The sequence below is a fragment of the Triturus cristatus genome, chromosome 2_2 (genome assembly GCF_964204655.1).
Source record: "Triturus cristatus chromosome 2_2, aTriCri1.1, whole genome shotgun sequence".
Lineage (NCBI taxonomy): Eukaryota > Metazoa > Chordata > Amphibia > Caudata > Salamandridae > Triturus > Triturus cristatus.
This window is the reverse complement of record NC_140582.1, coordinates 580,065,757-580,086,857: the sequence shown is the minus strand read 5'-3', so window position 1 is coordinate 580,086,857 and position 21,101 is coordinate 580,065,757. Positions and strand designations below refer to the sequence as shown.

General features: G+C 42.3%; 1 protein-coding gene across 6 annotated transcripts in view; it reads right to left on the bottom strand.

Annotated features, from left to right (window-relative positions):
- Positions 1–556: 556 nt before the first annotated feature.
- FNIP2 (folliculin interacting protein 2) overlaps positions 557–21,101 on the bottom strand; it is a 319,680-nt gene continuing 299,135 nt past the window's right edge. For all 6 annotated transcript variants that reach the window (XM_085641737.1, XM_085641733.1, XM_085641735.1 and 3 more), the window contains 4 exons: positions 18,889–19,045; positions 12,561–12,761; positions 9,541–9,656; positions 557–1,983 (listed from right to left, as the gene is read on the bottom strand). In XM_085641737.1, coding sequence (XP_085497863.1) covers positions 1,905–1,983; positions 9,541–9,656; positions 12,561–12,761; positions 18,889–19,045 — 553 coding nt within the window. In that variant the 3' untranslated portion in view covers positions 557–1,904. The remainder of the gene's footprint in view (positions 1,984–9,540; positions 9,657–12,560; positions 12,762–18,888; positions 19,046–21,101) is intronic.

The following is a 21,101-nucleotide window of genomic DNA, read 5'->3' as shown; positions in this document are numbered from 1 at the left end:
AGTCTCCATTTCTTTAACAACAACATACTGCAAAAGGTTGAACGTTCAACAAATGAAAGACTCGTAAAGTGAATCCTGGTAAATGAGGTAGTAATTTAAGAAACATATTGACCAATCCTTGGAACAAGGCCTGGTCCACATATCTATATAAACATTTCATAAAAACATATCTGGAAAGCATTGAACAACAATTACAGTGTGTGGCTTCAAAATATCAATCATGCTAAAAAAAAAACTGTAAACAAAATCATACCCGAATTATTAAGAAGTTTGGTTAGTGTAAAGTTGCTCAGCACAAGCAGTGCAAGTTCACATGTGCAGTTGAATGCTAGATGGGACTAAATAAATGTGAATTTCACAGTGCGGCATGTTAAATTAGCACTTGTTTCTATTCCTCAAACTGGGAATGCTTGAGAAAAGATATAATTCCATGTAAAAAAAACTGATGATGGTCTAATTAATTTAAAGAGATGACAGCTTTCGGTGTGAAAACAGTTTCACGTAAGACCCATCTTAATCTTCAAAATGCCATCAAAGAATTGTCTCGACACAGAAAACTACAAACCTATTAGTGATCAGCAAGTGCGTCAACACTGTTGGAAGTGTTCGACTCAACACATGATTGTTTTGGGCGAGAGGCACAATTTAAAAAGACAAATCCTTCTATTGGCCAACTTCTCTGATGAAAGCAGCAAGCCCTCTATAGAAAGAAAGGCACAGGTGATAGTGCAAAGCTGCAGCTCATCTATTTTACATGCAGGAAGCTGTGACCTTTTTTACTGAACCAGCAGTTCAACTAGTTCGCAAGGCCACTGAAGGGCATTCTATATGCATTTCACTATATGCATACTAATCCAGTTCGAGGCTACCATAACCTCCTATACTTGAAATGTTTATAGGAAAAATACATTTTCAAATAAAGAAGCTGAAAGTCACTCTTTATCAACATTCTGAAAGTTATTGGTCTTCCTAACAAACTTTTAGGCTGCCTATCTGCTTTCATTTATAATAACGAAAGTGGAATTTTCTGAGAACACAGTGACATAATCTAGCCTTTTATAATAAACAATAAGATTTCTTGCTATGTAGTGTGTCAGAAAATAATGCAGGTAACACAAAATAATCTGCTCTAAGATTGGACCCATTTCTGGACTGACTTTGTACAAGACATAGTTATGTTTCATTGTATGTGCAACCTTACATGTAAACTTCCAGTATACATAAAAGTAAGTCTATTTTGTCAAAATAAATACTTATCCCTTTAAGACGTATGCTGCAATCCTTAAAACCACTGGCAAGATATTTTTTAATGCTTGATCATTAAGTCAGGAGGCTGCTTCCACTTCTTTTTACTTCGTTTTCTTTGAGCACACTTTCAGCAGTTTGATTCCAAGCTGCTTCTTCCATGCCTAGGACTTACTTTTTCTTCAACAAACCATCCTCCAGATCTGCTAAAAAGACTATGTCTCGGAATGCTACATACTGTACAACACAATCAACTCAAGAGGCTGACCAAACTATCCTGAAGGGCAGTGTAAAGCGAGCAGGACATTTGTAGTTTCTAGTTACATGGCTTGGGGGGCACAACCCTGTCATCATTTGTGCAAGCCCTAAAAGTGTCTGAAGTCACTGCTTAAATAGTTTCCTCTGCCTCTTTTTGGTGTAGTAGTTTAAAAGAACTGTAATAAAGAAATGACTTCATGTCAAACCTGTATGACTCATTTCATGTAAACAAGTTCACTGACAAAGTCTTGAAGCTATGAACCCTGCAAACAAACCACTGGAACAAAGATGAGGCGATGCCCCATAAGTTGCTGCACTGCAGTTCCATTTTGGCTCAGAATATCTTCATCTACTGTCATGTCCATCCTATAGCAAGGCGATGACTGAAAAGACAGCTTAGCTCATAGGAGTATCTGAGCGACGTAAGGAGAGTGAGTGCTAGCTACAGCAGCCAGGAGAGGCAGGTCGTTCGATTCAATCCTGGAAGAAAAAAATATTTTCTTGGTTCAATGATTGATAATAACTGCAAAATAGATGGCAGCAGCTCTACACTTGATGAACCCCCACCAACAAAGTCTTACTAATTCAGGTATTCCGGGTCTCATTTGAAATTTGAAAATAAGAATGTTCTGCAACAAACTGTGCCATCCTCAGAACACCGGTAAATGTATCCCAACTATCAAACCTTTTTAAAAAAAAACATTTATTTGCTTCCATCATGTGGTCTAGAGTCAGTAAACAATCAGGTGTCTTTCAAAGTCAATGAAACACGACATCAATAAAACTAAAATCTTGCAACAATGCTAAATCCCAAAATCTGGAGCGGTTTGTTAAACTCGAAATTGAATGAAAAAATAAAACCTGGGTAGAGGATGCAGTTTAGATTATGTAAGAAAAAAGGTACCCCCCTATATGAACTATGTGGTCCAAGAGCGAGGGAGAAATAATTATTATAAAAGGGATACTCATGTCTGACCTATATTACTTTGTAAATGACCTCCAATAGGCTCATACTAAAAGGCAGAAACACAACACAGCATTTAAACAGACTGATTATTCAAAAATACATTTATTTTCTTTAGTGTACAAAATATGTTTTAAGTTGTTTTTTTAATGTAATTTTTTTTTCCCATTCATATCAGTTCAATTAAGCAAGAATATACAATTATTTCTTACTGTCTATGAACAGTAAACAACATGTAATGAATCACAAACACAAAACCTATAGTCTCTACATCACAGTATTACCTAAAGACATAGTCTGAGTAATAATGTCCAATACAATAAATAACATCATAAAAAACATTAGCTGTAACCCCATTAACAACCATCCATCAATAATACTAGCCAGTCATAACCATCTCATACACGCAACGCATTCACCCAAAGAAAGGGATTGAATTATCATAGGGAAATGCTATTGTTTCAAATGACATACATCCGATCATTAATTATGTGGTATGATTTAATTTAAGGGTTGTCCACTGGTGTGTTGTCGTAGGCAGGTTTCCCATATAGTCGGTCAACACACGTTTCGGTTTAGATTATGACAGAAGGCCATTGTCATGTCTTTTAGGATAGTCCCATCATGTACACCCCCTTTTACATACATTGTCCATCCACACAACAATGACGATTTTAAACAGGTGATCTTTTACCTAGTAGCTTGCTCCTGTCTCCCCGACACCAGGTTCTAAGCATTCTATCATAATCCCTGTACCTGATGTACATAAACATGTTCCCAGGCACAGCAGATTTATTCTGTATAAGGGTCACCACTTTTTTTCATCTTTGGTCAACAGTCAGCTGTACATGATTACACTTGTTTAGAAAAGCATCGGGGATTGTTTTCAAAACATTTATGATTGTTTTAAAAACATCCATGGTTGTTTTAAAAACATAAATTCTAGAAAAAAATAGCCATCTGGTGTTGGGCATGAATGTTTGCAGTTGTTTTTCGTCTTGGAAAGTCTTTGGAAGTCACGAGGTATGCGACTCCTCCTTTGGATCATACTGCGCATGGGCTTCGGCTCCATCCTCAGATTGTTTTTCGCCAGCAAGGAAATGATGGAGCGTAGTAATAAGCAGTGAAGATGCCCATGTGTGCTGTATCTAAATAAGATAAACTGGAACAGATAAAGGTAGCCGGGGAGGCGGGTGGGCGTGTGTAGATCTGCAGCTCTACATGCCAAGAACAGATGCATACTGGTAAGTAGCATATTCCATTCGAGGCATATGAGCTGCAGATTACACACTGTGCATAGATTATATAGCAGTACACGCCTAGCGGCGACCACCAGTATTTGTTGCAGTTGTTTGAAACAGTGGTTTAAGAACAGCCTGGCCCACACTAGCTTGTTGTTTAGTTTGCACATCTACACCATAGTGTTTAGTGAAAATGTGCAGTGTAGACCATGTAGCTGCTTTGCAGATATCATCTAAGGGGATGTTCCCTAAGAATTCCATGGAAGCCCCTATTTTACGTTTAGAGTGGGTTTTAGGGGGAACAGACAAGGTGCGTTTTGCTTTGTGGTAGCAAATCTGTATGCATTTAACAATCCACCTAGCTATCCCAGATTTGGAGATGGGGTTGCCTTTGTGTGGTGGTGAGAAAGACACGAACAGTTACGAAAGGGTTGTGTCCTTTCGATGTAGTAGAGTAAGGCTCGTTTGACATCTAGTGTGTGTAGAGCTCTTTCTGCAATGGTCTGTGGCTGCGAGAAGAATACGGGCAGCTCCACAGATTTGTTTAGGTGAAAGGGAGGAAAGACTTTAGGGAGGAATTTTGGATTAGTGCGGAGAACCTTGTTATGGTGCATTTGCAGAAAAGGTTCTTGAATGGCGAGTGCTTGTATCTCACTGACCCTTCTGAGGGAAGTAATGGCTACAAGAAATGCAGTTTTCCATGTTAGGAATTGAAATTCACATTTGTGTAGAGGTTCAAAGGGCGGCCCCATTAGTCTTGTGAGAATGATGTTTAGGTTCCACACAGGTGAGGGTGGCACTCTGGGGGGAATTATTCTCTTCAGGCCTTCCATGAAGGCTTTTATGGCAGGTACTCGAAAGAGTGAGAGATGTTGCCTGTTTTGTAGATAAGCAGCTACGGCTGCAAGGTGCAGTCTAATAGGCGTGTAGGCTAGGTTGCATCTTTGTAGGTGTAATAAATATGACGTGTTGAATGGACACATCTAGGGGATCGAAGTTATTGTTATGACAATAGATCACAAAACGTTTCCACTTGGCTGCGTAGCAAGCTCTAGTGGTAGGCCGTCTAGCTTCTCGAATGACGTTCATACAGTCAGGGGGAAGATTAAGATAACCGAATTCTAGGATTTCAGGAGCCAGATCGCAAGGTTGAGCTGAGCTGGGTCCGGGTGCCTGATCTCTCCATGGTTCTGGGTTAAGAGGCGTGGAGAGAGGTGTAACTTTTGGTGCGGTACTACAGATAGTTCCAGCAGTGTGGTGTACCACGGTTGGCTGGCCCAAGTTGGAGCTATTAGGATGAGAGTGAGGGAGTGTTGCTGTAGTTTGCGCACCACTTATGGAATGAGTGGGAGAGGCGGAAAAGCGTACGCAAATCTGCCTGACCAGTTCATCCATATTGCATTGCCTTTGGACAAAGGGTGTGGATACCTGGCGGCGAAGCTTGGGCATTTGGCGTTTTCGTGTGTGGCGAAGAGGTCTATTTGTGGATGGCCCCACATTTGAAAGTACGGGTGAAGAACTTGTGGATGGAGTTCCCACTCGTGGATTTGTTGTGTTTGTCTGCTGAGCAGATCGGCCATAGTGTTCTGGACTCCTGGGACATGTTGGGCCAGGAGAAAGATTTTTTTGGGTATGGCCCATCTCCATATGCTCTGTGCTATCAGAGAGCTGTGGAGAGTGTGTGCCACCTTGTTTTTGTATATAGTACATGGCTATCATGATGTCCGTGCGTATTAGGACGGCCTTGCCTGAGACATGGGTTTGAAAGGCCTTCAGGGCTAAGAATATGGCTAGTAACGCTAGATGGTTGATGTGGAGTAACGTTTGTTGAGGTGTCCACCTGCCCTGAGTGGGGTGATGTAGTAGGTGAGCTCCCCAGCCGGAGAGCGATGCGTCCGCTGTCAGTACTATCTGGGGAACCGGGTCCAGGAACGGTCGCCCTTTGGAAAGGTTTTTGGTGGTCCACCACTGCAGAGAGCGATGGGCGCGACCGTCTACCAATACCAGATCGGTCAATTGACCCTGGGCCTGGTTCCATTGGTGCGCTAAGCACTCTTGGAGAGGACGCATCTGGAGTCTTGCGTGAGGTACTATGAATATGCAAGAGGCCATCATTCCTATAAGTTGCATGAACACTCAAGCTGGAAGAGAGTGTTCTGGGTGAAATTTGGCGCATAGAGCCTGAATGTTTCCTATACTGGCAGGACTGGGATAGGCTAGCGCTTTTGAAGTGTCTATGGTGGCACCGAGGTATTGTTTTACGTGGGGCGGTTGCAGATGGGACTTGGTATGGTTTACTGTGAAGCCCAGTTGGTGAAGTAGTTGGATAGTGGCGCGAGTGTGTTGTACACAATGGTTGTATGAGTTGGCTTTTATGAGCCAGTCGTCTAGGTATGGGGAGACGTGGATGTGTTGTCTTCGCAGGTGTGCTGCCACTACCGCTAGGCACTTGGTAAACACCCGTGGTGCTGTGGTGACTCCGAATGGGAGCACTTTAAATTGAAAGTGTTGACCGTCCACTACAAATCTGAGAAACCTACTGTGAGCCTTGTGAACTGGAATGTGGAAATAGGCGTCCTTGAGGTCTAGGGTGGCAAGGAAGTCGTTTTGGGAGAGCAGGGGAAGTACCTGCTGGAGTGTGACCATGTGGAAATGGTCTGAGTGTATATAGTGATTTAGGGGTCTGAGGTCCAGGATGGGCCTTAGAGTGTCGTCCCTTTTTGGTATGAGAAAATATAGGGAGTAAACTCTCATATTTTGTTGGTTGATAGGAACTAGTTCTATTGCCCCCTTTTGTAGGAGGGAGATTACCTCCTGCTTTAGAAGTGACAAATGTTCCTGTGACATTGGGCGTTGTTTGGGTGGAATGTTTGGGGGGGGTACATGTTCGTTCGAGGCAGTAGCCTGACCAAATTATCTGTGTTACCCATTTGTCTGAGGTGATAGTAGTCCAGACAGGAAGGAAATTGTGGAGTCTGCCCCCGACTGGAGTGGGATGGTCTGGGGAGAGTGGAGGGAAGTCATTGGGCAGGGGTGGAGGCAGAGCGGGAGGTGTTAGTTTTGCCTCTGCCCTTGTTGTTACCCCTGTAGCGGCATCTCTGGTAACCCCTAGTGAAGGTGGATTGGGTAGGGGCTTTATAGAAAGTGGAGGTGCTGTCAGAGGAGTAGCCTCTGGAGGTGCTTCGAAAGGAAGAACGGCGAAAGGAGCGCCTGGGAGGGTGCGACTGTAGGGCTCCCATAGACTTTGCCGTATCGGTGTCCTTTTTCATTTTTTCCAGGGCAACGTCAACGTTTGGGCCAAACAGATGTTCCTGGTCAAAGGGGTGGCTGAGGATGGAAGCCTGCACCTCGGGTTTGAAACCAGACATTCGTATCCAGGCATGCCTACGGAGGAGGACACTGGTTTTAATTGCCCTAGAGGTGGTGTCAGCTACATCGAGGGCGCAGCAAATGGAGGTGTTGGTGATAGTTTTACCCTCCAGGATTAGCTCGTTGGCTCTATTCCTGTATTGGTCAGGCAGGTGTTGCATTATGGCTTCTAATTCGTCATAATGTGCCCTGTCATATCTTGCAAAAAGCGCTTGGGTGTTTGCAATGCGCCATATGTTGGCAGCCTGGGATGCAGTTCGCTTGCCAGAGGCGTCTAGTAGTTTGGACTCCTTAGCAGGTGGTCGTGCCTCGCTTGATGCCTGGGAGTTTGCACGCTTCCTTGCAGTGGAGACTACTAGGGAGTCTAGTGGTGCGGGCCCTCTGATGTAGGTGGGGTCTGTAGGGGCGGCCTTATACTTCTCGATACGAGGGTTGATGTCCCTGACCGGGTCTTTAAAGACCTCTGGAGCGTGCTTGATAACCCCTTTAAGCATGGGGAGAATGGAAGTGGCCCTGTGTGTAGTGTCAAAGGTATCTAGGAGGAAGTCCTCTTCCACGGGGTCTGAATGGAGATCAAATCCGTGGTAGTGTGCAGCCCTATGGAGCAGTTGGTTAAACCCCATAGTGTCTTCTGGGGGGGGGGGGGGACGGTCTTGAAGGGTAAAGGTCGTCCTGCGGGACGTTAGGGACGTCTGGGATGTTGTAGTCGTCCCATGGGTCTGGGGAGCCTGTAGGAATGGGGAGCTGGGTTGGTCATGGGGTCCGTCCCCTGTGTCGTCGTAGACATCGTCATTATCCTCATCCGGAGAGGGTGTGGGGGAATGATGAGGTGGGGGGGAGGCAGAGGAGAAGGAGGAGGTGGAGGAGGAGGTGAAGGAGGGGGTGAAGGTAGTCTCAAAGGGGAGGTAGCAAAGTCTCTTCTCTTTGGAGGTGGAGCTGGGGCAGGCTTGTCCAACGGACTCTTTTTGATGCTGAGCATCAAGTGCCCAGTTTTAGGGTCTTTGACAAGTGTTTTTTGTAGTGGATCAGGCCGAAATAGTTACTCTGGGAGGGGCCGATCCGTCGGCGCCGAAGGTGTCGGAGCCGTAGGTTTTTTAGTCTTTGAGTCGGCATCAGTTCGTTGTTTTGAACTGTGGTTTAGAAATGTCCGGTTGTTTCCTCGGTTCCGAGATGACTTTCGGCTTCGAGATGTGGGTGTCGAGGGCTTTGGATTTTTTGCTCGGTTCCGGGGATGATGATGTCAGTACCGAGGAGCTAGTGCTGGTCTTCGGCTCCGAGTGCTTCGGTGTGGAGCTCGGCGCGGAGGAGGTGGCCATCTTCTTTTTAGGTGCCAGTGCAGAGGAGTGTTTCTCGGCACCGACGGCAGGCTGGCTCGAGCCCGAGCTGCCAGAAGGCTTGATGGGCTTCTTTACCGGGCCCGAAAACGAGGTATGTGAAGCAGTGTCTTTGGTCGTGCCTAGGCCAGAGTGCAAATGCGTGACCGAAGCCTTTTTCGATGCCGTCGAGGGTGGGGATCGATGTTAGTACTCATGCCCCTCTGTGCCGGAGTGATGCCCTCGACGTCGGCTTCGGAGGCGCTGACGAGGCCCTCTTCGGTGTGCTGGTCTTCGGGAACATCGGACGCCTTCTCCTAAGATGTCGTCGGGGATTGCAGTCGACTAGTGTGCCATGGTTCTCCTCGCCCTTCGGTCCCAAATGGTTTTATTCGACCGGAAGGATTTGCAAGCCGGACTGTCTCGTGCCTCGTGTTCTGGGGAGAGGCAGAGGTTGCACACCTCATGGAGATCGGTGTGGGGAAACTTTGACCCACATCGAGGACACTTCTTAAATGTAGTCCTTTCCATGAGCCAGGACCGGAGCTCAGGTAGGCCCGAAGGCCTTCGTCGACGACCGGAATCAAAGACTTGGAACGATGAGTCGCGTCGAGTGTTGGAGATCGCGATCGAAACAATACCGCGGAAAGGGAAGGATTGCGCGCCGATCACAAGAACTGGAAACGGTTCGGAACCGGAGCGCGAAGAACACATCCGAGCCTGATGGCGGAAAAAAACAATCTGAGGATGGAGCCGAAGCCCATGCGCAGTATGATCCATAGGAGGAGTCACATACCTCGTGACTTCCAAAGACTTTCCAAGAAGAAAAACAACTGCAAACAACCGGACCCAACACCAGATGGCGATCTATGCACAGTGTGTAATCTGCAGCTCATATGCCTCGAACATAATATTTCAATCTGCACTACTACTACAGACAAGTATATGTACACAAATAGCACTTCACAGTCTTAAGTATGTGTCTTACATATTTGTACTCAAAATTATTTCGAAATCTTACTAGCATGCAATTTATCTTATTTTTTTGCAGCACCACACTCTGCTTCCTTCTACGGAAGTAGAGTCATAAGTATCCATACATATCTTTCAACAAATATGTACACTGAGTGTAAAGTGGCTTCCAACTTACCCCAATACAACATTGAGCTCTTTCACATGAACCCTTGTATGCCCTCGCAAGTACTCCGAGAGCATCTTACTTTTGAAATAAAACTCCTGAAGTCTGTCCTCCAAATGCATTACACACTGCAGAAATAACAAAAAGACTTTTAGACTCCATGAATCGTGGCTGTGGTTACACAACTGACGCTAAACAAATATGTACAAGCATCAAAAAGATAAATCTGTCAACCTGGGTGTACCGAATCAATTCTGAAAAATTCTTATTTTAGAAGGGTGCACTGGCTGTGCAGATAGACCTACTCCAAAAAATCAACATGCAACAAAAAACAAGTATTTGCAATGCAATAGGTCTCGCAGTTACGAGAGTTTAAGCTATTGGTATTGTAAATAACAATTCCTTTTATTTATGTTTTTAAAAAGAAATCAAAAATAAAAGGCATTGTTATGTGCAATGCCAATAGCTCAAACTCGCGTCAATGCGAGACCTATTGCATTGCAAATGCTTGTTTTAGCTTGGGTGTTTTAAGCCACGTCCGTGACTGCATTGGTCACGCCCCATTGAAATCCCACACCCCCCTGAAGTTTATATCCCACATAAACCCTGGTGAAGACTGATTTGCATATGGCTTGGTCCAAACCGGGGTGGCGTTCTGAGCAAAAAACGATGGATTGAACCCAGTTTTGTGACCCGGTGTGACTTTGCATTCTGTCCATCTGTGCTTAATAAATGAACAAGCTCAGCCACGCTTTTAAATTGAGCACTTATTGTATACAAATTTCCGCTAGGGCCTTGATTGTGGTTGCAGCTTGTCACGGCTGTGGTTTGATTTCCGAATAAAGTTTTTGTCCCAAGAAGGCTAGCCTAATCCCAACACGAAGTTGTCCGACAAGGTGAGTGACAGCCCCGGATAGGTTTATGGGGGGAAGGGGGTAAACTATGGTTACGGCACGGAGCAGGATATTTCGTGTGGCGCAGGGTAACGAATTTTGTTGATTTTGGAGTTTAGGAGAGCTTTATTACTTTATTTGGTTGGGCAGTGAGCTTGTTTTGGGAAGCCCTGCTGGCTCATTTGCCAGCACCTTAATACGGTTGCCTTGGGTGGTGGGTGTTGCCTGGTAGGAGTTTTGATGCATTGGTATGATTTCTAATAGCCACGATGTTTAATACGGAGGAACCAGTATTAGCCAGAAATGCTTGGCACATGGTTAGTTTTGTGAAACAAGTTAATGGGATGTATCTTTGTAACTGTTGGGAACGAAACCGTCTCGGGGCCAAGCGGGTTGACATGGGTCTGTTCGTGGGAGAGCCGGAGGTTACTTCCGTCCAGCACCGGATGCTGCTGTCACGTTTTGGCAGTTCTGTCCAAGAGAAAGGCGAATAACTGTGCTCATTTACCCGAGGTTGGAGCATTGAAGTCAGTCTCTCTCACTTACTTCCATAGAGCCATAGCGATCTGTTGGATTTCAGTGGGTTTCTGATCGGCTTTAGTGCAAAGCAGTAAGTGCTTGACAGATGTCAAACAACGAAGCACCTTCACTAGAAAGAAAACCTGACAACTTTTTGTGACTACAAAGCTAGGCCAGTTCTTAAAATGGATGGTGAGCTTTGGAAGGTTAAACTAATGTGGAACAAGCGAAAAGTGGTCGCGATCAAACATCAAAGCGGCCGTGCGGCCGCGAAAGTGAAAGCAAATGGTGTGCAGGCTGCCAAATGGTGCACGCGCCCGGCGCACATGCACTGTATTTGGAGGCCTGAAAGCACTCGTTTGCACTTCCAGATCCCCCATTTACAAAAGCTCTCACGAGAGCAGCGCTAAAGCGCTGGCTCAGGCGAGACCTAAAAAGGGGTTGTATTCAACAAAAATCAATTTTCTTTATTGCATTTTGATGCTGCTTCATGGGGGACATACGGTCATAACAAACTTTATAATTACAATCATATAAATATCCAAACTCATCGTTGGCCGATTTGCTTGACATGAGGAGATTTATTCTTGATGTTTATAGACCACATCCAATTGTTCACAACTTGTAAGCTTCACAATTGAGCAATTCTATTTTGATAAGGATGACGGTGGCCTAAAATAGGTCTAACAATAATTCAGTGAAGGACTGTAAGAAACAGTGCCTCGAAAATGGGAAATTAAGTCAGAAATTGATAAAGAAGTTTAGTAGGGATAACATGGAGAGCGGTCCTGCCCTGTATAGGACATTAACAAAAGGGGGGTTAAATCGAGTTCAGCCAAAAGGCAAGGCTTTTGTTAGTTTGGATACCCAAGGCTTCCAAATACGGAGAATTGTTTTCTTTAATCAGTTGGATGCCCTCTATTGCCTTGGTTATGTTGTAAACATTTAAATCTGAATGATGCATTTCAAAGAAGACATTAGTGTACTGCATCACTTTCAAAGCACACTCTACACAGGGAATTTTGAGTAGGGTGAGAGCAGTTCTTTACCAAACTCAATGACACATTTTATAAACCTCATAAGGATGAACAGGCTTTTTGGGAGAGCAGAATGACAGAAATTAGCTAGATTTAGCATTTATGCATGTTTGTTTAAGCCTGGAAGACTTACTTGGAATGGTTTTCTGTAGTTTTTTCTGCATTTATGATTTCAGTTCAAAATTTCTTTTTAAATAAGGACAGTGAGGGATGCAACAGATAGATTGTTGACTGATTAGTCATTAATATTTATTGCAGTAATGGTGAAGGCAGCGGTATCACGTCTCTTTGTTCACAAGCTGGTTTCTATAGACAAAATTAATTATTTTTGCCGCTCCTCCCTTTATGATCACCTGACGAGAGTAACATAAATATAGATCACACTATATATACATCCACAAAATTCAGCCAAGAGGAAGGGACACTAATTAAAACAAAATAACTGGGGAAACCTGTAGCAGTTTCCAGCGCGTACCTATACTATTAGTATACCGGATTCATTTCAGCAAACTGTTCTTCTTTTGACTTATCTATCAGTGTACAATCCAATCTAACTACAAAATAAACATCATCACAAACTTACGAAGGCAGCTGGGAGATTGAGTTTGTGAAGCTGTGAAATGGACTGGAGTAAACTTGACACTTGACTGGAGACCAAGACCTCTTTGCCCAGTTTTGCACTGTCCATAGTCTTCCTCTGGCTTGTAGCCACCTGCACAGTCCACTTGTCTGTGTCAGCAATAATGCAGACAGTTTCCGCCACTGGCTCATCCAGTACAGGATGCTGCATGGTAAGAAAAACACATAATACCACCTTGTTATTCCACTACTTATTTTCCCACTGCCATCATGTTGAACCACATCAAAAGGCTATATGATTTTGTAAGAGATACATAAAGAAGCATGTTTCAAAGCACTGTACACTTCATTAAGTTACTAAGCTAAGTGTACCCTTTTAGTAAATACAACCCAATCCTTTAGAGGGTACTCCCGCATCCTTACAGTTTCTTTACATAGATCAGAAATGGCATTTCAATCGCGCCTCGTTAGAATGACTTCTGATACTGCATTCATAATTTGCTACCAGACAGTTTGTTTTTAAATCAGTCTTTATCAGCCAACATATTTCAGGCACCCGACTTCCTCGGGGTTCTCAGTTCGCTTAGCCCTTAAGTTGTGATAATGTGTCTGTGTTCTAAAATGAGCATATCTCTATATCATGAAGATGCCATGATAGGTACGATGGCTCAGTTTCATTACAGTAAATCACTGTTTGGAAATCAATTCATGTAACTTTCAATAAACCCTGTGACTGTAGAACTGGTCATCATCAACACCACAAAAGCACAGCAGAGTAACAATTAACCCTTTCGCTGCGGCGGGAATTCCGCCGCAGCGCTGGGGGTTCGGGGGGGCAGCGCGGTGGCGCTGTGCTCATGACGGAGCCGCTCCGTCATGAGCCACGGTTGAGCTGTGCTCATGACGGAACGGTTCTGTCATGACTCCGCCCAGTTGCGTTGTCCCCCCGCACAGGCGGGGAAACAGCGCTGCGTAGGCGGAGCGGCCGCCAACGGTCGTGGCATGACGGAACCGCTCCGTCATGAGCACACGTCAACCGTGGCTCATGACGGAGCGGTTCCGTCATGAGCGGGGAAGGGGTTAAGAAAACATTTGTTTATCTCCTTGGGTAAACAGTCTCTCAATCTGGTATAGGCGCCGTCCACATGATTGTGGAATACCAATTCCATTTCTTTTCCTGTCCTATAGGAACTTATTAATGATCAAACAATGCCTTTAAAAAAAGAGGAGGGTATCACTCAAGGTAGAACATATAAAGTAGGGTTAACAACAGCGGAGAAATCATATTAATATCCTCCACAATGTCATTTCATGTCAGAAATTGTTAGTGACAATATAGACTTGTAATGCTTTATTTGTTTTCAACTGTACTTTTATAAACAGAATGGCAACTGTTAAAGGGGTTGCAACATAGTTTAAGGCCAGTATCTTTAGTCATGGCTATTGTGCAATATATATCTAACTAGTTCCAGTTGGATTTTGATCTGTTTAGCAAATAGCTTACACTTCAGTGACTTTTGAAACTGAATCAACAATAATTATGGGCTGAATGTTCGGCATCCGAGGTAAACAAGTGATCCTCGATATATGGGGTGAACTTCTAACTGTTACCAATATCCTTTTTTCAGAATGAATGTTAATTAGTCTTACATGAAGTTGTTATTATGGGTCAAAGAATGCATTTAAGACCTTCCTAGACACATATTTTGCAGAACTTGAGGGCAACTCCCATAGAACATATTTCCTGAAGGTTAGCAACATGGAAATTATTTTACATGACAGCAAACTGGAACAAATTTTTTATTTGTCATAAGAAATAAAACACATCAGGGTATAAACCCACGCAATAAAGCATATGTACACCAGAGTGTAATGGTCAACTGACGCTGTACTTACAATTCCTACTAGTAGCTGAAAGGTAATTTTAGATTTTATTCAAGATTCATAATGGCCACCACCAAATAAAAGGTATCGACTTGTGTTATGCGCAAGAAAATGTGAATGAATTTGTTCTCCACAGGGACTCCCTGGAGTAATCAGGACAAATAAATGGAAGCCTTTTCTGATTTTGAGCTGGTTAAATGGTCACAATGAAAGGCAGTGTATGGAGACTCTATCCAGCAGAATGCATGTTTGCAATTGCTATTCGTTTTACCCAGCAATTGTGAGATTATGTTGAATCAGTGCCCACGCATAATTCAGTGGGTGTGAGCTCTTGAAATTTCCTTAATGTAAATGTTTAATCATCATAATTATATAAAAGAAAATATTCTATTTCAGAAGAACATAGATGAATTCTGCAAATATACACAAGAAATATTTATGCAACAATCCAACTGCATCAAGAATGTGGAATTTATAGATGTTTTCTGGTAACTATTCCATAAGAAACTACCTTTTCAATTTTACCAACAACAGTACTGAAGGCAGACTTTAAAAATGGTAAAATTAGTTTCTCCTTCTTTAAAAATTTACCAGAGGATTCTATCAGCTACAAAACCTGCTGACGTTAATGCCCCTACATATCTACAACAGCATTCTCCATGCCGCAAACACAAATTTTCTTTTACGTTTTAAAGCTGCAACCTCCCTTTGTATTCCGGCAAGAGATTCCTCAGCCACAAGTTATAAGAATAAAAGTACCCCCATACAAATCAAATATTTATCGTCTCTTTACACTTCACTGGCCAAACTTAAGTAATTGTCTTCTTCTAAAAAGGAAGCCTAGTATTAACAAAATCTTGACACACAGGGTTTGAAGTATGAAGGAGAGTCCTGTCAAAAAAAGTAAAACAATCTCAACTTTTCATTCAACTCTGTTATGATCCTACAAGGCCAAGCCAAATCTTTGGTATGCATACGTTTTTCACCTCTACACTTTAAAAAGGAGCACCCTTTGACTTCTAAGTGGCACAAGAACTTAGTAACTGGGACATCAGTTAACTACCAGCTAGATTAAGCTAGTGCTCTATATGCAAGAGCACCATAGAAAAATTACTTTATTTTGGTAATTATATTTCTGGTGGATAGATGATCTTCCAGCAGATTCCTCACCCTAGGAATCTTTCATCAGGCGTCAGACTGGGCCGGAAAACATTTTGCCAGCAATAGGTCTCCAGAGGCATGCGGTGTTATCCACAACTCTGAGTGAGTCTCTACAGCCCTAGGAAGAGGGTCCATCTGGCGTTCATCACTGAAACACTCCTTCACTTTCTCTTTAGAGGATAATCTTGGTCACCTCAAAGAAACTGAGGAAGCCATCTTAACCAGCTTTGACTGTCTTAGGTGACAGAGAAGAAGCCCATGGAGGTGCAGCATCATGAGGTGTCTGGTTGGGAGTTGCTGGAGTCACCAAGTACACAGAATCTTGCTCACCCTTGTGGGGACAGAACTACGGATACAGAGCTGTCCTGAACAAGTCCAACTTTGCAGCTAGAAGACCTTGATGTGCATAGGGTCGGGCAATGTAGCCAGGAACTCCAGTATCAATGATGAGGAAGAAACAGTCCCAGAAGCAGTACGGTTTCTTTGAGGAAGAGGACTTCGCCTTCCAATGGTTTTATTTATGCTTTCTTTGGGAAGATCTTATGGCAGCTCATTTACTTTAAGAAGGTTTACTTGAAAGTGATTGCTGACTGTTTTCAGATGCATCAAAGCACAGCAGTTGCATGCTGCAGAACTGTGTTCCAAGCGTGCAAGTCCAACAAGGACATCTTCTTGTGACATCTACAATAGGGTTTAAACGCTAAGATTTCTGGGAATTTAGCCGGTAAAGCAGCAAGCGTGCTCTGGATCCGTATTCATGAGACACACAAAAATAGCAACTGGCATCAGCATGAGGGCCGACACCTAACCTACTCCAATGTCATCATACCAGGTGGTTAAAGTTGAGGCTAGAGCCTCGTGGCATTACCTGGAGGTGCTGTAAAGCTATGGCTGGAGAAAGGTTATCCAGACCAGTCTGATACCTAGAGTGATCTTCTTAAGGAGAGAAATATTAAGAAAGAGGCATCCATCAGAAGAAGCTTATACAAAGGCTCCCTTCAAAGTAGTGTAAAATGCAGCAGGGTCAGGCTAGTCTGTGGTTTAAGTCACAACCAGGCAGTCCTTGCACTATTTACTTATGCATGATGAAATCGTGTTCAAAATAGCATGCCCAACATTCATATGCATAATTGACCCCTGTAGAAACCTTATTTCTAAAATTAGCTGCTAATTTTCCCAGCAGTCTCTTACAAAGTGTAGCGGTCACTATACCTGCAAAGCCACCTCTAAGCATGCTTCAAAGGACAGACACCAATTTTCTATTCAAAACATTCTAACCAGAAAAGGCCTCCTAGTGCACTTCCACTCTTAAGATGAATTGGTGAAGTGTCCGTTGCCAAATGAAGGGACGTATTTCCTTTTGGAATGGCAGTTTAACACCTCCTAGAGACCGTAACCAGGAATGAGTGGTATGCAAGTGCAGTGAAAATCAATTACTTAGAAAAGCTGTATTCAATTGAGATAATTGTGCCCTTTCACAAGCAGAACGTTCACTGAAGTAGCTCCAAGTCTTGAAATAGGACACATTGACTTAGCACCCAGTTTTATCCAATTGAAAGTCAGCGATTATGTTTGGATCAAATTTAAAATATGCACATGGAAAAAAATTCTCTGAATAACTTGTAAGGTTCTGAAGAGGGAGGAGACCACAGTTTACTTACTCTCCTTTCTAACATTACTGTCATTCTAAACATTCTGAATAGTACTTTCACTGCTCAGACTTCAGTGCATAACAATGTATATGGTCAAATACATACCCAGCAATTTAATATTACATTCAGTTCATACTCATAACCTAATTGCACAATCAGAGAAAAACATGAAACAGGCAATTTTTAAATTCACTTATATGGGATTGGTAAACGGGTGTTCAGATGTAATCTGTGAAATATATTACGTACAATAAAACAAAAGTGAATTAGGATGATTCACATGCTCTTAAATGTTACAAATAATGACAAAGAAATTGTTTCAATTTAGTAGGAATACTAATAATGAACACAAGTAATAACAATAATATTTCTTATAACTAACACTGCCTTCCAATCATTACACAATTCACAAAAATCTATATATTAAACAGATTACATGAGTGTGATTTAAAGAAGATGACGAGAATACTTTTTAAAAATAAAAATAATTTTTTGTAAATCACTGTGGTTGAGAGCATCTTGTTATATAATTTAAACTTTCTAATGTAACAATGAACTGTTTGCTTGTCTTGTAGATTGTACATAAACACCGCACGTTATTATTAAAGTGGCATTTTTTTAATTTTCCCCCCCAATTTATCTTGTTGATGTATTCAGTTCATAAGAAGCTGCTGCATGCTGCTAATCGTGTATTGTCTGATAGAGATGATTCACAAGATTTCACTCAATTAAGAAGATTTTAGATAAATATTTGTGTTGTACAATACTTTATTTTCTAATGTAAAATGTATCTTATGTAAAACAATTTCAAATCTATTTTGTAATACACTAAATTGTTTAACCACATCTGTATTAAGTGAAATTATCATCAGATAACTATGTAATTAATATGAAAAAATATATTTAATATCCCTCACTTAAAGATAGGTTTCCTCTGGATATTTATTATATTTCTCAGTTTCATAAATAGGCTAATCTTATGGTGTTCGAGCTGGTGAGTCTAAGTTTGTGCAGGTCCACTGCCTTATGTTTAGCCACAATGCCTTTAATTCTCTAAATAACCCTAATTTTGACCCACTTTTGAAGCCACTGGTGATCAGCTGACCAAACCTTAGAACTTTTAAGAGATGGTAAGTGTTGGAGAATTATAGTCTTTACAGACTTCACTAGGCAGCCCTACTGGGAAGAATCAGGATGCATGTAAAGTACTAACCATGACAACATGGTAATTGCACTTTCCAGAATGTCCTGCACTTGGATTTTAACAGTAGCATCATTATTCTTAGATCACTGTAAAATGATTGTTCCATAGCAAATAATCTTTACTCTAATTGCAAAAAAAGCATATTATCAATTTGCATCTCTGAACTATGTTGGAGCATGGTATTATTTGACAGAAAATAAAAAGTATTTTACACCAGCTGTATAACGCACACATACACATTTCAATAACGTAGCAATACAATAACCTACAGAAGAGTGGTCGACCTTAATTTCAATAGGTCCCTGTTTCTCTAAATCAACATACCAAGCTATTACCATATTGCAATTACAGAATACATCAAGCTTGATATAGCAGCAGGTAGAGTTCAGTTCTAGAATACCCCATCAGCCTTCAATCTGCAAGTCACTTACATTCATGGCATGGTCCAGGTCAGCCATCAAACACTGCTTCAATTTCTCATCATTACTGATACCATGCAGAACAAAATCAGGCATGTATGTGGAGCAATAACCTCCAAAAAGCGACCTGCCAAAGTGGTTCAAACTTTGACTGCTGAAGAAATCAGACCTGAAATGTAGAACATTAAATTCAGCAAATTGTATATCAACAAGCATCAGATGTACATGCGACACAAGCTGAAAGCTACCACATCTTCTGATGATTCTTGCACAAATCAAAGTTGACATTAACTGCCTGAGCTTGCAACATTGTGATGTGAAAGAACCAGTGCCCAGCACAAGAAAACGTAGCCACATTGGCAATTGCTGTCTCTAGACCTAAGAGAATGTAGTAGTGGATGCAAAATAAACATTTAGCGGCCTAATACGAATCTGGCGGTCTTCGCATTGCCAGAATCTAAGTGGCGCAGCAGTGGCGGTCTTGGGACTGCCCCATTACGACCCTAGTGGTCTTGTTGCCTTGACACCACGACTGCCATGGAACTGCCATTCCCTGGTGGTCCAGAAACACCTATATGCTTGAAGGGACCGCTGTGGTCCTGTCAAGCATATTATGGCTTTCATCACCGCCACTGTTTTCATGGAGGCCTTTCCTCTATGAAAAAAGGGGTGGTGAGGAAAGATAGGAGGTCCTGCAGGGCCCCCTTGTGCCTCACGCCTTGTGGATGCACACGGGGGCACAACAATTGCCCCCCTGTGAGCATGCACTTTTCCATGCTGGAACTTCCTTAGACGTCCCCATTGCGTTTGCGACCGCCAAAGGAAAAGCCCACCAATGACTTAAACAGTCATAATAGGGCGGTCTGCACACAGGTTTGGCGGTGCGGCGGTCCCGCCGCTGCACCGGCAAACTCGTAATTGGGCCCTTCGTATCCTGAATATGTTCATAAGGCAAGAAATACTCATAGGGGTAATCTACAATTTGAACTGGAATGTCCACTATAATAACACTGGGTTATTTGATAATAGATGGTTGGTGGGAAAACAGACTGGGCCTGTGATTCGTTCTAAAACCGGATTCAGTAGCATCTGTAAACAAGCACTACAGTTTACAAATTAAAGCAAAATTCCCTTGGGGGTCCACTGTGCTTGTTGCAACAGGAATAAGCCCTGGAGTACATTGTGCCATAGACTAGAACAAAAGGGTTCTACATTTTAAACTAAGTTTTTGACGTCAAATAATTGTGACTCCTTGATCTGAATCTAAAATGAAGTGACCTCAAACTTGTACTGGCAGAAACTTATGAGGTTTCCCCTTAAGAACATGCCTTACATTAAAGTGATGCTGGGCAAAATCTCGCTAATTGAGTGTTGGAAAAAATACTTTCAAATTGAAATAATCTGCAATGTATAATACAGCCTTGGAAATGCCACTAAAAGTGTGCCAATGATCATAGTCCTTGGACGTGTATTTGTAGTAAACTCAGATAATGTCAATACTGAAAACAATTCAGAAAATTACATTTGGTGAGTACTGCCTTTTAACAAAGCCTAAAGTTACAACATGGGGTTTTATACGCAAATGTGTGGCTAAATTACATTTTGGGAGCTGTAGAGTCAGAGATCAACATCTAAGATGATGGAGCAAAACCCAGCCAATTGTTTTCAGCAATTCTCAAAATATATAATGTTTTTCATTTTAATTTCCTTAGCCAATGTCCTTCATTTGTACAAAGCATTATAGTGGAACAGATCATGGAACATAATTCGTAGAAATCATGTTACATGCTGGAGCTTTTCTATTTTCAGCCACAACATTTTTCACACTGTATACATAAATGTACCATGAAGTGCTATGAATATAAGTTTTCATCCTACACAGAAAACATCTGAAGTTAGCTAGAAAGAAAATATTTTAAATATTTATAAAATCAAAGTTTGAAGAGGATTGAGGCTTAAAACAGAACATGAATTTGGAAGAGAACTAGTGTACATTTTCATATTATGCTGCATTACACTTCCCCATTTAATGATACCTTCTGAAGCTGCAGCTATGATAACCATCACTACCAGAATCCCAGAACATCAAACTACTTGTTAGTCCAGTGTGTGCAGTTAGAGAACCCATACTTGATCCACCTGGATGATCTGACAAAAATGGCCTCTCTGTGCACTACCTGGTTTGTTTCCAACAAGAAAGTCTGTCCTAAGTAACATTAGACGCT